Source organism: Balearica regulorum, chromosome Z, assembly GCF_011004875.1.
Source record: "Balearica regulorum gibbericeps isolate bBalReg1 chromosome Z, bBalReg1.pri, whole genome shotgun sequence".
Lineage (NCBI taxonomy): Eukaryota > Metazoa > Chordata > Aves > Gruiformes > Gruidae > Balearica > Balearica regulorum.
In genome coordinates, this window is record NC_046220.1 from 23,577,036 (window position 1) to 23,593,801 (window position 16,766).

At 38.7% G+C, this 16,766-nt stretch overlaps 1 protein-coding gene across 6 annotated transcripts in view; it reads right to left on the reverse strand.

Annotated features, from left to right (window-relative positions):
* Positions 1–783: 783 nt before the first annotated feature.
* APC (APC regulator of Wnt signaling pathway) overlaps positions 784–16,766 on the reverse strand; it is a 105,299-nt gene continuing 89,316 nt past the window's right edge. For all 6 annotated transcript variants that reach the window (XM_075740043.1, XM_075740049.1, XM_075740045.1 and 3 more), the window contains exons 14-16: positions 14,829–14,945; positions 13,943–14,157; positions 784–13,517 (exon numbers count right to left, since the gene is read on the reverse strand). In XM_075740043.1, the coding sequence (XP_075596158.1) occupies positions 6,947–13,517; positions 13,943–14,157; positions 14,829–14,945 (6,903 nt within the window). In that variant the 3' untranslated portion in view covers positions 784–6,946. The remainder of the gene's footprint in view (positions 13,518–13,942; positions 14,158–14,828; positions 14,946–16,766) is intronic.

Sequence of the window (16,766 nt, forward strand, 5' to 3'; positions counted from 1 at the left end):
TCCATACCATGCAACATCACATTCAGCATATAACTGGGGGGTGGGCCAGGAGGCAGCATGGCTCAGGAACTAGCTGAGCATCAGCTTTGGGTAGTCAGCCATTGTGCTGTGTATCACTTGTTTCGTATATTTCTATTATTATTATTATTATTATTCTCTTTATTTCTGTCCTACTGAAATGTCTTTATCTCAACCTATGAGTTCTACTTTTTTTTTTTTCCCCCATCCTTTTCAATTTGCTCCCTCATCCCACGGGGTGCGGTGTGAGGGCAGTTAGCAAAGGGCCGTGTGGTTGTTTGAGCTGCTGGCCAGGTTAAACCACGACTCTCCCTTAAGAGTCTCTAATCAGGGACTAAAGAATCCATTCATTATGGAAAAGAAAGACTTTGGAATTAACTGAGTGTTTGTTACGCTTATGACTCATAATGAAATAAACCTTCCTGTGAACTTCTTGTAAGTAACAGAGAGATTATGGAATTGCACTGTATTGGAACTAGGTTTTGTTTTGTGCAGTTTGTTCTAAAAAGAAACATGGAAGAGAATAGAGAGTTCTACCGGTGAACCACATGTCTCTGAACTTTTTTCCACTTCTTGTTTATCTGAAATGTGACTACTACCAAAATGAAACTGCATGGGGTTTTAGAGCATTTGTTCTGATACACTGAATCATTGCTGAAGTGTCTTAACAGCAACTTCCTTTTTAAATTAAATCATAGTTCTAATACACCAAACAGACACCTAACTTTCAGTAGTAGCCAAGAAAACAATTCCACTCCGACAAGGTGCAATCAGGAGGAAATTTTATATAACACTGCAAGTAATAAATAAATTATGCATAGCAAGACTAAATTCAGAATTAGTATACTGTGAAACAAAATACATTAGAATAGTTGAAGAAAGAATTAATTACAGAGTTAGTATATAAACAGTAATGCATCTCAGGCAGAAGCAAACAACAAAACTGAAGGAAGATAATTGTGGGCTGAGTTTGTTCAAGAGAAACAACATTTACAGGTGGGAAAATGCATCTAATTTCAGAGAATGACAATTTAATTAATTGCAGAGAACCAGCACAAGCATTATGCATATTAAATCCCACCAGAAAGTAGGGCATTAGAGATACTGTTTGTATGTATGACTTTAGGTCTGGACAGAAGTGCATTTTACTGAGTGAACAAGCTCCCTTTACATCTTCCTGATACCCTAATTGCAATTCCACAGCCACTCAAGCAAAGGATGCTTTCACAAACAGCAAAATTAGAATAATTTCCTGAAATCTTGAAGTGGCAGAAATTCATAAATATGTAAGCCTGTAACTATGTGGAAATTTCCTAAGAAAGGTTACTTGCAAAACTATGCTAGGGAGGCATTATCCAGTCTTACAGCAAGTAAACAGCACATCTGGTAAACTGAAAGCTGACAGCAGAAATCCTATGTATTAACTACGTAGTTTATATGCCTCCTGGCATCACAAATTCATTGACACCTACTTTAACTGTTGTTGTGAACTCTTAAGCTCTTCAGCACCACACCAAATTCCCTTGCACTTCCAATATGTAACCAAACACAACACGTAACCAATTAACTTACCATTCTGACTAAAAACTCAACCTCAACAACATTAACATTCTCTATCAACACATTTACAGATACGATCTATTATTCTGCATATAGGAGACCATGAAGCAGGAATATTTCTATATGTGATTTGAAACAAAAATAAAGTGTGGGCATCTCTTCTGGTTATACTTAAAAGTGCAAAGGAGATGGCTGTGGAACCAGAGAGTGAATACATTTGGGAAATTTGGTATTAAGAAGGCTTAAGCATGTGGAGGAAACCATGCTTCATATTAACTGACACTTCACTTTTGATTTGCAGCTTCATCCAAATCACACATCGCATCAAGAACAAAGCTGTCAGGTGGATGAGACTTTGCAAGGCATTACAGTACATATATGAAGTTACATTAAGGTGGAAGTCTGCACGTGACTGTTAGCGACACTCTTATGGCTGTTAGTATTATTTAATGAAAGCCAGATGAGAAAAAACAGTTTGGGAGACATCTAGTAACAAGACAGTAGAAGAGCTTGTACATGTCCACCTAAACATTTTCCAGATCATCTCTACTAGTACTTCCCTACTTCATTAGCAAGGGGGTGCGTTCTCTCTCTCTTTGAGCCTCTTCCAGAAAACTACTAGTTGCAATAAATCTTTTTACTGGAAGGATTTACTGCATTTAATTTAATATTGCAAATTTAAAAAACCATCACCTAGAAGTTTACCTATGGTAAAAAAAATTTGCTCTTTGGGTATTTTTGATGAAGAAATATTTATTTTCACCAAGCACAACCTACAGACTGATGTAATACTTCTGAAGTTAGTTACCAGAATTTCCAGGGTGAAGGACTTACCCAAACATGATGTATTTAAATGCAAATCACTAGGGGTCATTAGGCAGAAGTTTAGAGTGAACAATAGTCAAGAGTAAAAAAAACCCCAAACTTTAATTTGCTTTTGCTCTCTCTCAAGAGTCTGAAACAGGTCAACACATCTGAAACTTGGCACATCAGCTTAAAATTGCCTGTAATGGCTTGATCCAACCCACTGACCACCCATAAAGAAAACTATCCCAACTGCTTTCTACCAGCCATAGCTGTTTATTTTCCTTTCTGCTGGCTCAGGTGGCACTTGTCCAACTCTGCACTGAGCGTATTCCACATACTAAACGCAGCACTAATCCTATGCCCCCCATCAGCTCTGCTAGGTAAGAGGTGAGCTGGTCCACTGAAGGCTCAGATGAGTGCCAGGATTCACAGCCAGGAGCATGGATGGGAGAAGAAAACTTCTTTCAACAGTGCATGCTATTGATTCTAGAAATAACATGGATCTTCGTTCTTAAGAACGAAGAAGCTAATACTTGGTAATCTCAGTTTCTGTTAAGGGGGATGGACAGTTAGAAGTACACCAAAGTGACCATCAAAGAATTCAGCTGTCAGATTATCAGACAAAAGTTTTGCAGTTTCATGGTCTACTGGCATACTTTCAAAATAAAACCTCATTAACTCATGGACAAAATGTTATCTCCTGTGCAGTTTACTGGCAAAGATAAGAAAGAACATCCCGGGACAATACGGCTGAGAGTCTCCCAAAACTGTCCGTTTTCTTTCCCTCCCCCTTAACCCAAGACAGAGCAACTCAGTTCCCAAAGCCATCGAAGATATTGGACAAAGTCCACATTGAAGTATACTATTGCTTACCAAAGTTTATAGCATAAACTATATCTGTATTCTGCAGCCAAATCCTGCTTGAAACAGTATTCCAATCTCATCAGGAAATCCTGGCAAGGTTTTCAATTTTGAAGTTGTCCTCTCTGACAGAGTTTTGAGAATTATCTTTAAGCTTTCAGGGGAAAATATTCTGATAGAATAATATGAAAAATAGAAACAGATTAGTTCCCCTTTAAAGTTTGCAATATTTAGTCAGAAGAGCTTTCACAGAAATTGAGTAATAACCTTAACTGTGGCACACTGCAAGAAACTAAAATGAATGTACATTTTAAAAAGTGAACTAATCAGAATTTGTGCGGAGGTCACATTTCTGTTTTTCACATCAAGAGGACAAAGCTATAAGTCAGTCTGAAATGAGCTTTCTGAGTGTATTTTCAGTATAAACTGATTTTTAAGTACAAGTTTGATATGTTCTGGATATGGTAAGCTAATTCAAGGACAACTAAAGGTCTGAGCACAAGTCACAAAAGTTCTACCAAAATCTGTAGAAAGAAAAGCAGTGAATGCTAGAAGAACAGTAAAATGAGTCTTTGTTTCCTTAGCTCCTTGCTTTTCTTTGTTTTGCCTTGACATAATGTGCTCTCACCTGCTATGGCAACTTCATAAAAATAAAACCAAGAAACAACAGCAGATCTTTAGCAGCATAAACAAAATCTGACTATCATGAATCTAGACAACATCATTAACAAAATCCAAGACCAAATATACTTATTGCAGCCATTTTTAACTTTTTTTTGAGCTTGTATTTCTGGGATCTGTTTTTATAGTTAATCTTAGAATATAACTTTGTATCCTCATCACTAACATAAATCAACCATCATGGATGTCTTTAAATACTCTAAAAGGGCTCTTAGTGGATACTAAGTATTTTAGATAAAGAAACAGAGAAATGTAGATCTGGGGGATTTCAAAAGATCACCTAAGTCCACGTCTGCACACAGGCAATATGAAATTTACTGTAGTCCATCCCTATGAGAGGCTTCATAAACCTCTTCTTAAAACTTCTATAATGGAAATTTAACAACTCCCATGGGAAGCATATTTTAGCATATCACTACCCTTATAGTTGGAAAGTTTCTCTCACTTGTCTTTGCTACAAATATAGGTTACTTATCAGGATACTAAGAGAAACTTCCCAATTATAATGATCATGAAGTACCTCCAAGACTACCTAGGGAAGCCACTACAATTTTCAAAGACATTCTGGTGTTTTGATACGCATACAGTTATTGTTTCACATAATCATCTTCTGATTCCCTCAGTTATAAAACTGAAATCAGAATTTCTTTACTGAGATTGAGTTTACCTTTAAATTCTTAAATTGACAGGACACAGATGTAAAGCTGGTGTTAAACAACTATCTTGGATTATGTGGTATATCTTCATATTAGTAGTTAAAAGCCCAGCACAAAAAAAATACCACACCATTTATAAGAAAAGTGGTCTTGCATTTTAAACTCAAGGACGGAGTTCTGTATTCAAGTCCAATAGAAAGTCCTGACTTCGAACATTTCACATAATCTGTCTCTATTTCATCTTTAAAATGACACTAATATTCATATTAAAAGTCTTCTGAAGATACTATATGTAAAATATTTCAAATGCTAACACAAGGAGTGCTGCTTGTTAACAGATTCACCAGATGGCACAGAAACATGGCATATCTCTAACCAAATTTGACAGGAAGCAAAGAACAAAAGAGCAAATAAGATACCATTTCTGCCAAACGGGTATTTTTGGTATTGGCTTTTAACTTTATCTAAATTCACTTCTGTTTGCTGATAGTATCTCAATTCTGTTCATAAACAGTGCATGTCTTATGGTGAATTCACCATAAAAATGGATTCATTTCAGTATCAGATGAAGTACAAAAGCCACAGATGTGATACACACTGCAACTTTGTTAAAGCTACCATAAAGGTAAATTGCTCTATTTCAGGACTTCCTGAAATCAGGGCATTTTGAATCCTGAATATCAATTATTTAGAATGCTAACGAGAACAGTCCGGTTGAGATACAACAAAATTGACATACTGTTTCATGGTTTGTTCAGTCATGCACAGAATGGTTAATGTTCTATTTTCTCATGTTTCTACTTTAAACCAATTCTCATCTAAATTCAGACTATATTTATATTTTTTAAAGAACAAATCTGTCTTTTCAGCATTCTTCTAGCACAAACCATATTTGCATCAAAAAGGCTTGAGGCAGCAAATATCCTGGTTTGTGTATAAAATTATTTTTCTACTAGGATAACAAATTTCTTGCTGCCATGTAATTCTTGTGATATTTTCCCCTTCATAATTTTTAAAAAATAAATTTAAAAAAATGCACAAAGACTACAAATAGAATTCAAATTTCATCTTACAGTCACTATTTCACATTCTACATTATTTCCCCCAATTAAAAAAAAAACTTTTGTTTTACAAATATTATTTTTATACATACAATATTGTTTCAGGCTTGCAGTCATGGAAACAATTATACTGCTTGGCTACTGGAAATACCCTGCCTTTAGCCTTGTTATGCACCTGAGATGTGTGAAACTGCCTCAATTACAAATATATTACAGAAGACCTAGGGCCTGATCCTGCAATGTTATAAGCATCCTACAACAGCCATTTGCCAGTGATAAGGAAGAACGAGTATTGGAGGTGCAAGATTCTGCTGGATCAGGCCTTAAGTGTAAGTGCATTATACAACACATTATATGGTGACAACTCAAAATAAAATACTGTATTTTTATGTAATGCAGAAGTAACACACACAATTTACATATAGTAATAATTTATTCTGAAATGTTCATTTTAGTCTCTGTTGAGACATCACCCATGTCTCATTAATAAAGAGCAGCCATCTCACCTCAAATACCAGAATATACAACAAGTTACAGCATAGCAAAAAAATTCTACCTACTTTAAGATAAAATCTAATTCTGGTAAAATAATTTTGTTCAAGGTTTTACAGTTACACAGTTTTCTTTTTTTTTTTTTCCAGAGCACAAAGAAAGTGTAAATTATTACACCATAACTATCTATGCACATTATGTGACCACAGAAATGTTAATCGTTACTTCAGAAAATGAACCATCAGTTCCATTCATGCAGAAAAGCAGGCTGGGAAAGCTTGTTCAGCAGAAACCATACTACTGTGAATTTCACAGCCACATGATTAATTATTGGGTTAGATGGACTCACAAATACTAAAACCGAGTATACTTTTTTGCATAAATAATACCAATTCTTCCCTGATGTAGTTTAGTTAGTCTGTAACCTAGAAATGACTGATAAAGCAATTTGACTGTATCACCTCTATCTGCAATGTTCCATGACTTTGATGACAAGCAATATTTAACGGATTATGGGATGGGATGCTAATTAAATACATGTCAAACATACTGTACAAATATACTTGCATTAGCAATTTTATTCCAAACTGTCATTCAGGTATTCCTCCAAAATACTACCAGTGAAGACAAAGTATACTATCAAATATGGCTTCCAGAACAAGGACCCTCTAACAAGAATCAAACCTATTTACAACAAATAAAAACAACAACAACAACAAAAAAATCAATCCCCATTTTTTTTAGTTTCATTTGAAACAAAATTTCTAAATAGCTGCTGTATATAATACATCAGTTTAATTTTTGTTGCACTTAAACAGAAGTTACCAGGTAAGAGCCAGAGTGACGTTTAGGACTCTGAGTTCCACTGGAGTCTGGATTTTCAGACTTGGAGTCACGTTTCTTCGTGCTGTTATTTACCGGTGTTGGTATTTGCGATGGCCGAGCAGAACTATTGTCCACACTACTCTTCCTGCGGCTTGGATTGTAGTTGAAAGGAGTTACCCTTGCTGCAACAGCACCAATGGGGGAGCTATGTTTGCTTGAGCTACTGGAACTGAATGGTGTACGTTCATTTACAGTACTTTCATTATTTTCTGGTGCAGGAACAGGATTATTCTGCAGAAGCTTTGTTTCAGTGCCTTTCTTGTCTGGACTGTCCATCTGAAAGAAAGAGTTCAGACGGTTTTCTAAACCAACGGTACGAACAGGAACACCTCCATTCCCTGGGGTTTGTTTTTCTTGCATCTCTTTAGAATCTTTACCATTCACACCCCCTTTCTCTGAAACTGTGTCAATAACAGGAGGAGTATTTCCAGTTGGGGACCTTCCAGATCGAGGATTGTTAATTGGGCAGTCCTCTATCCTCACCCACACATCCTCTGTCTTAGAGACAGCTGGTGCCATCTGATAGATAAGGGTTTTGGAATCAGAGCCATTAGTGGCACCCGAGGAAGAATGCTGAGGATCATTCATTAGCTGAGGAATTTCATTTTCTTTTATTTTTCTCCAAGTACCTTTTGCTGGTGCTTGGCTTTCTTTACTTTGCTTGTGTCCAGAAAGAGAACTTCCATGTTGCTTTTCATCTTCACTTTTTGCCTTTTCACTGGATTCTGAAGAAGCTGACAGAATTGAGGAGGAACTTCCAGTTCTTCGCCAAGTGCTTACACGAGGAAGTGATGAGGAATGCTTACTATTCTCACGCTTCCATGTTCCTGATCTATTGACTGGCAATCTAGATGGACTCTCAGAATGTGAACGAGCTATATCATGACGTTTTGCTGGTCTCCCATCATATTCTACAGAAGGGCTCAGATTAGGGGGTAATTTTCGCCAACCACTAGTCTGGGCAGTTGAATGTGTGGACAAAGACATATCAGGAAGAGATGGACTTAAAACTGGGGTTTGTAGTTGGGACCTTGTGGGAGAATCCGGCCTGGAAGGAGACAGAGATTCAAATGAAGCTGACTCTTCTAATTTCCGTCTTAGAGTTGGGCTCGGAGTTTCTTTAATAAAAGTTGACTGACGAACGAGAACAGGTCTCTCGGATCTGTCAGATTCACTTCCGCTAGATTTTGTGGATGACATTCTGGATAGGTCAGTCTTTTTGTTTGATCCACCACTGCTGAAAGCTTGGTTTAACCCTTTTGAAGCAGACTCACTTCGTGGAATGCTACTGGTACTCTTAGGTAAGGCAGTTTGCTTTGTAAGGTTTTGCTGGCTCATCTGCCTGCCTGGTGATGTATATGACATTCTACCTGAACTTGAAGATTTCGTTGAAGCTGTGCTAGGAGATGATGTCCTTGGCAACTGAGATAGTTTGTTGGGAGGACTTATACCATTTCTTCCTGGTGAAATAGAGTTTCGGCCAGGAGATTGCAGAGGCCTACTTAATGGCTGCTGTTGAGGTCTAGAAGGAGTGGAGTCTCTAGATCCTGATCTAGAAGGTCCTTTATTTGATCCACTCTGGTTCAGCCCTGATGGTTGCCTAGTTACAGGAGCTGGCTCAGGTTTCACTGATGACTTGACTCCTCTTGGAGAACTAGTCAAACTTTGGCCTTCACTGGGACTCTTGGAGTTCGTGTTTTTGAGTGGGGGACCTTTTTTGGAAACAGGACTAGTACTTGAAGAACTATTTCGAACTCCTGGAATATGGATCATTGTCCTACCACGTGAAATCGAAGGCACACTTGTCTGTTGTGGTTGCTTCAACTGGCTTGAAACTTCTGAATTGGAGCGAGCTTTTCCCGTAATTATACTTTTATACACTTTCTTCCCTCCTTTGATTCCCCTACTTTCAGATTCTACTTTTTTAGACTCCAGGGTACTCTTCTCTCCTGGCTTAAGAATTCTTGGTCCTTTACTACTAGTGAAAGGTTTTTCTTCTTGGTCTGGGGTAAGATGAAATGGTGACCCTAGAGAAATACCAGATTTTAATGAAAGGATAGAATCAGAGTCTGATGAAGCTTGTCTAGACAGCGATGCAGCAGCTGCAGCTTGATGCAAGCTACTAACTATAGAATTTGCACCTTCTTGTATAGCTTTCCAATCAAAGTTCTCTGAATCAGGTGAGAAACCATGTTCTGAATCCGGCCTCTGTATGTCTCTCAAATCCAGTGTTAAATCTTCTGCCAATATACCACCTGTATTTCTGGAATTATTTTTTTCACTTTCACTCTTTATTCTTGAGGGTCTTTTCTTTTTAGGCATAGCAGAACTAATGCATTCCTGCAAAAGATCATCTTCTGAGTCAATACTAAGAGAACTCAGTGAGCTGTTTCTAGAGAAACATACAGGAGTATCTTCAACATGAAATGATTTAGGTGCATAACCAGAAGTCTGTGGTCTGTTTGATTCCATCTGTGACTCAGGAGCCTCAGTATGTTTTGCAGGTTCCCCTTCTTTGTTGTTATTGTTTTCTTGATCAATATCACTGAGGGAACTGAGAGATGAATTGCGAGAAAAACAAACAGGTGTGTTTTCAATAGCAAAATTCTGCATTTTCTCATCTGTAGCTGCTCCTCTGTCTGGAATTTCTTTAGTTGACTGAGAGAAAGTTTTAGGCTGGCTTCTGCCTGTTGGGTGTTTTTGACAAACCTGTGTCCTGTTACTTGGTTGCTGATTTGAAGATTGTTCTGGGTTAGTGCAGTCTTTAGTTTCTGTTTCCTTTGCTTCTTTTCCTTTTCTTAATTCTGCCTTCTCCCTTGAAAGGTCAACATCATCATCATCAAAATCTAAAGAGCTTAGGGAATCATTCCGTGAAAAACAGTAAGGAGTTCCCTCAATAGGTGTGTAATGATGAGGGGAATCAAATGCAAAGTTTCCTCTTACACGCTCTTCATTATTTGGCAATTTGTCATTAAAATCTCTTGAATTATTCTTAAGATTCTGTTTCTTTGCATCCCTGTTCTCTGGATAGCTTCTTTCATTATTAATACTGCTTTTAGGCTCTGTGTTTTTTCTCATACGTGCTCTGTACTCATTATTTTGGGGAACAGGCTTTACTGGTGATGTTGGTTTCTTCTTCTCACCTTCTGGTTGGTTTTTATTACTTAGAGATGAAGATGCTTGCTGAATTTGATCCATTATCTTCTTTACTCTGAAAGGCTTGTGACTTTTTCCTTTTGGCATAGCTGAGTTAATGCACTCTGCCAGAATATCACCCTCTTCTGTTTTGTCATCATCCAGGCTTGAGGGAGTCACAGTTGCACTTTTTGCTCTCTGAGAGTCATCGGTACTTCTACCTTCTGTAGGAATGGTATCTCGCTTTTCAAATTCCCCTGACTCTGCTCCCATACCCACGCTGCCTACATTGGCCAACTCACTCGGGGGTGATTCTATTGTGAGATCACTCAGAGATGTAGCCGTTGAAAAATTTATTGGTGTACCCTCAACACAATATACCCGTGGCATATCATCTCCTGGTGTAAAACTCACATGCTTTTGGGATTGCAGTCTGCTTTGTGAAGGCAAAAGTTTGTAAACAGGCAACTGGCTGGGTTTTCTGGCTACAGGAGGAGGTATTTTTGGAGCAGATGCTTGAGAAGGCTTTTTGGCTTTACGTGAAGACTTTGTTGGCATTGCAGAAATAATACATGCTTCCAGTATTTCAATATCATCATCATCATCAGAATCATCCAGAATGTCTTTTTCTGCTTCAGTAGGCTTCTCCACTTTCTTCTCTTGGTTATCCTTTGTATCATCTGACTGTTCAGGTTCTGCTTCATTTCCTTGTTCATTTTCATGAACTGGAGGCATTATTCTTAACTCTACATCTTTCTGTATAAACGGCTCATCAAGACTCAGAGCACTCAGGCTAGAAGAACAAGAAAACCCATCCGGTGTGCTTTCTGTGGCAAAGTGTAATAGTGTATCAGCATCTGGCAGCACCTGAACTCTTTGAACAGCTGCATTTACAGCTGCCTGTCTAGGACCAGCCTCTCTCTTTTCTGCACTAGGTACTTTACTTTTAGCTACATCTCTTTTTACTTGAACTCCTTGAGCAGGGGGTGGTGTTTTACTTCTGCTTGGAGGCATTGTTTGTCCCGGGCTGTCTGGTAGGTCACTGGGACTTATAATACCACTTACCATGCCACTGCAAGGCTCACTTTGAACTGAACTAGCAATTGAACGACTTTCAAAACTATCCAGGGAACTTACAGAAGTACATCTGCTGAACATGAGTGGTGTTTCCTGCACATAATGTTCTGGTGGGCTTTTAGGAGTCTGTGCACCACTCTTTGAGGGAGATTTGGCACCTGAAGAAAATTCAACAGCTTTATGTCTAGAGGAATCAGAAGGAGACAAACTAGAAGTTTGAAGTCTACTGGATTTTGTTCTGATGTGTTGCGATGTTGATGTGATTTCACTTACTGTACCTTCGGTAGATAAAGCCCCACTGTTTTCCTTTAGTTCTGCTATCTGTAGTGTGTTACTTGCATCTGTTACACGTGTGGATTGATCACGTCCTATTTCATCTTCAGCTGATGACAAAGATGACAAAGAACTACACCTTGAAAAACATATTGGGGTATCTTCCACACAGTAAGTTTGTATAGTTTCCTGATTAATAGAGGGAGTTTTACAGGAGGCAGTCTTTTGTGCATTACCACCTCTGCTTTGTGCAGAATTTGGGTGAAGCTGATTCTGTCTCTTTGAACCAGCTGAGGGTGCTGATGTGTTCCCACTGCTTGAGGAAATATGGTCAGTTTTAGTGCTTTGCACTGAAGAAGTCTTTGAAAAAGTAAAAGATGGCTTCTGAGAAGGAGGAGGAACTTCTGTTGAGTATTTTAAACTATAATCAATAGGCTGATCCACATGATGTTCCTCTTCATTGTACTTTATGCTGTAATTAGTTGGTCTGTCTTCCTCTTCATGTTGTTCCTCCTCAGAATAACGTTCACTATAGTTGGTTGGCTTATCATCATCATAATCATCAACCTGGCACAAGGACTGGTTTACTTTTTGATTAATTCCAAGAGTTGAACCTACTCTGTTCTGATCTGAACCACTGGATCCTCTTGATCTAAAAGAAGAAACACACTCTTGCTGTCCAAAAGGTGACTGATATTTCATGTGTTTATCATCTCCACTTTCAGTGTACACGGGGTAGGTTGCATTTTGACTCCTTGACTGCCTTTGTTCATTTTGTTTCATTTCATCATCTACTATATGCTTAGGCCTTGCCCATCTTTCATTCTGAGAAGGACTTTGCCTTCCAGAATTTAACTGTTCATCTGAGTATTTAAGACTATAATTAATAGGAGTGTCTATCTCTCCATCATTGTCATCCATATGATTTGCACTATGAATCTTATGTGCCAAGTCAGCTGGATATTGACCATAACTACAAAATTTACTTTCATCATCTTCAGAGTAAGACTCAATGGAAGGTTTCATTTGGCCTCTTTTACCATAGCCATCACTGCTGCTGACGCTATTTAAACTATCATTTGAAGATCTCTTGTATTCCATTTTTGTATAAGGCACAGGACATGTCCTGTTTGAATTCTCAGATTTAGGAAAGTAGGTATTTGAATGAGTATGGGCAGTGGCTGATCTCCTTGGGGCATTTCTGTCTTCTGTCAAACAGTGCATTTCAGAAGAGGAAACAGAACTTCTGTCTTCTTGTGGAATATGCATGCTTGTTACTTCATCCATAACTTTGGCGATCTGAGCTGCAGCAGTAGAAATCTGCATTCCTATTCTCTTAGAGGAGTTGCCAGTATTCTCTGCAGCTGGATGATAGGTATTTAAACCTACTGTTCGATCCCTGTCAAGACTTCTGTCTTTCTCAGATCGAGAATTTTCTAGGGTTCCTCTACTGGAAGAGGAAGAGCCAGGCAATACTGTAGTATTTACATACGGTGAAAGTACAGTCATATTACCAGCATTAAAACTCTCTGATCTGCATACACCATCATCATGCCGACTGGAGTCCAAGACATACTCACTGTACATATTTTGCTTATGTCTCTGCTTATTACGGTGAGATGCCTTCGGACTTAAATTATCAATGTTGTCAAAAGTCTCTGATAAATGCTGAGCATCTAATTCTGCTTCCAGTGCCTTTTGTTTTCTGACATGAAGAGATGGTAAGCTTGATCCTGGAGACATAATGTTGGCATCCTTATATTTTGCTGGCCTGTTTGCCATGAGGTTTCTTAGAGCTGCAGCACTACCCATGGCTATCATTTTGTGTTTTGAGTGAATGAGATTTTTCAGCATGCTGACTGCTCCCATGTCCCACAGCGCCTCCTGATCCTTCGCATTTCGTGCGGAAAGATTCCACAGGGTCCCACATGCATTACTGACTATTGTCAAACTGTGTGACTTCAAGTGTTGTAACAAGGTTTGCAAGCAGCTGTTCTCTCGCAAGATTTGCCTGGTGTTGAGTAATTGAAAACAAACATCAGTAAGTGGCATTTCAAAAGGATATGGGACAATGCAAAACAAAAAACTACTATGCTAGAGGCAAGTTTTGCCCTTAGAAAGTATAATTGTGAATTATCCAGTGCAAATTTATCTCATGTTTCATCTAGCCTTCATCTGAATGTTAATCAAACCCTATTACAAATACGGATAGTTAGCTTTTAGTACAATTCATCATTAACAATCAGCAGGTGTTAATCTGTCTGCATATTCCTGTTATGTAAATGAAACACCTGCCTTATCAAATCCATTAAAAAATTAACTGTATTTAATTACTATACTTAATACATGCATTCATAGTAATACTCAGTCATAGAAACCGTCTACTAAATATATATGTGGAACTGCTAAAGATTTTTTCTGAAAAACTATACCCACCTATGGTCCTCATTTGTAGCAATTAAGCTCGAAACATTTCTTAATATTCCTCCTCCACTTTCTATGATGGCTAAAGTGTTTGTTTGGCTCCGGTAAGTCAGTGTGCCAACTAGAAATGCAAGAGCACCATCAACAGCACATATATCAGCTTTGTTCTCAGTACAGTGTGCTGACAAATTCCATAAGGCACTCAGAACACTTTTTAGCGTGGATTCCTAGGAAAGTAACAAAATGAGAGGATTAGAGGTTTTCAACTGCTGATCACAAGCTCTCAGAAATACATACATTAGTTTCAAGGAGTTATATATATATTCCAATTTCTGCTTTCTGGGCTAGTAAGCTAGGTGCAGGCAGCAGTGCACACGTAAATACTTTTGTTTGCATCTTGCCTTCCTTCAGCTATGGATTTGGTATTGCTTGCTCCAAAGTTTTCAGAAATATGTGCCACAATACTTGTTAGCTACCATAATGGTAAAAATGGCTCGAAGACTAACTGGGAGGGGAATCTGGGACCTGGATACCAAAAATATATCTAGAAAATTACAGTAAGTGGTAGTTATCTATTCATGAACTCGAAAGAAGTTTTACTAAATTGCAAAATTATAAAAAAGGCTATTGCAACAGCACAGCTCATAAAACTGAAGAGCAAAAGCTGTCAACCCTCATAAATAAAATTACAGAAATACTAGTAGTTTTGAGATGTCATTGCTACATTGTGGTCTGCTGCCATGTTAACGCAAAGCAGCTCCCTTCTTCAAAGCAAGTTACCCAGAACACCCCAAATATTTGACCAGCTGATTTTATCAAAAAGAAAAACAATATTAGTGTTTTGTGTAAAGTAAATGCAATCTCTCAAACACTTATCTCAATCATATATGCAGGATACCTTCTTAACTTCTAAAGCACATTCCATCAACGCTTTCACACTTCCAACTTCTCTTAGAGTCTTTTTACTGTTTACATCTGCCCGCCAGGACAAGTTCCTCAACACACTTGCAATGACCTGCAAAATGTGAAAGAAAAATAATGTACTCAATACAGCTACTTCTTTAGGAGGCTATCAGACTTTCCTCCTGGATTTCTGGAATACAATGGATTAATTAACAGTGGTCATGTTCAGCTACTGCACTACCCCTGAATTAAAATCTGCTTTTTGTTGTGTTGCCTACTAGACTGTTCTAAGATTTCAGTATGACGTTTGATCAAAGGTACTGGCTTCTGTGTGTGGGTATCTAAATCAAAAATTTGAAATCAGGTTCCCTACTTTACACACTGTTTGAAAAACTGGTCCAAAAATTCAGATTTGTGCTCTACTCTGATGTCTGCACTAAACTTACATCATCTCAGGAGAGATTTAGATCACCCTTTTCTTCCCGTAAAATAGAACAATAACACTTGTCTGTCTCTCAGATGGCATGATTACTTTGATTTATGCTTATAAAGCCCTTGGAAGTCTTTTTGAAATACATCGTCCCATTTACAATCAGAATAGCTATGTATAGAAGATGAGCAGCCATTCAGCCTATGTCCTCAGCAGAAGTCAGTACAGTGGATAGTCATTACATATTAAACTCCATCCATTTACAGACTGCCGTAACCATGTGTATCCCTCATGAAACAGATTTGATAGAAAACTTTTGCCTATGGATGTTCTCATTGTCACAGAAGTGCCTAAGCTTGTTAGATTATGTGAGGAATGCTCCCCTGCTCACACCCACAAGGGAGCCCAGGGAGGCAGCAGCAGACGGAGGAGCCAGCAATACCCTGCCCTGGCTGCTCTCAGGCCTATCACAGGAGCCACCGGCCCGTCAGAGACCCATCTCAAGGTGCCCAGAGGGGCCCAAAGGCAGGTGGGGGCTCAGAGGAGAGGACACCCTGTCCAGGCTCTCCCAGGAGACCTGCAGCCCCTTGGCCAGGCTGACACCCATTCAGGGAAGTCAGTGGGAGCAGCTCTCTGCACCTTTTGGGCTGAGGCAGGTCAGTCCAGAAGTCCTGGGCTAGGTACGTGGGACACTTTGTGGGATCCAGGGGAACAGCATTCTGGGGTTGTAGATGACATGTTATGGGATAGGAGGACCCAAAGGTTCCAAAGGCAGGAGAAAGGATGCATCTAGGTGGTTCAGGGAGGTACAAGCATGGGAAAATAGAGGAATAAGGGGACAGAAAAGCACAGCTGCATGGCAGATTAAGCTCATCTGGCCATGCCCTTCACCTGATGAGCACAGTCTGTCCCATATTCTTATTAAATCCCATTTCTAACTTATCCTGACTGAGAGACTTCCTGCTCTGTGCACGCGCATGTGTATGGGGGTTTACATGGCAGTGGCTAGAGACCCACCATGGCTCAGAGGACCCATGTGTCCATGACTTCCTTGTCAACAACACTAAATATACTTAATATCTGCCCTAATACCAAATGAGAGAGCTTGCCCAATAACCTCTACTGTAATTCTAATTATTTTCTCAACTGTAACTAGTTAGCTTCTCCTCTAGGGGAGAAAATTATTTGTGAAGAGTGTTTTAAGAGACAAAGTAAATTTTATGTAAAATTGTTCTCTTATCTGATGATTCACTCAAAGTGCAAGGAAAGCAGGTTTTTCCTTTCCAAAAGCTGTTCCAGTTTGTTTACAGTAGATATTCATTAGAATGGATTATAATTTAGTATTTAATAATTGTAAACAAGTTCCATACCAATGAAGAATATTTCTGTGCTCTCAACTCTCAGGATCACTCTAAGCACTTCCTAAAGACTTTATTTTCAGGTCATTTTCTTTACACAGCGGGAGCCCTTGGAAAAGACATGCAGGTGTCACACCAAACACTT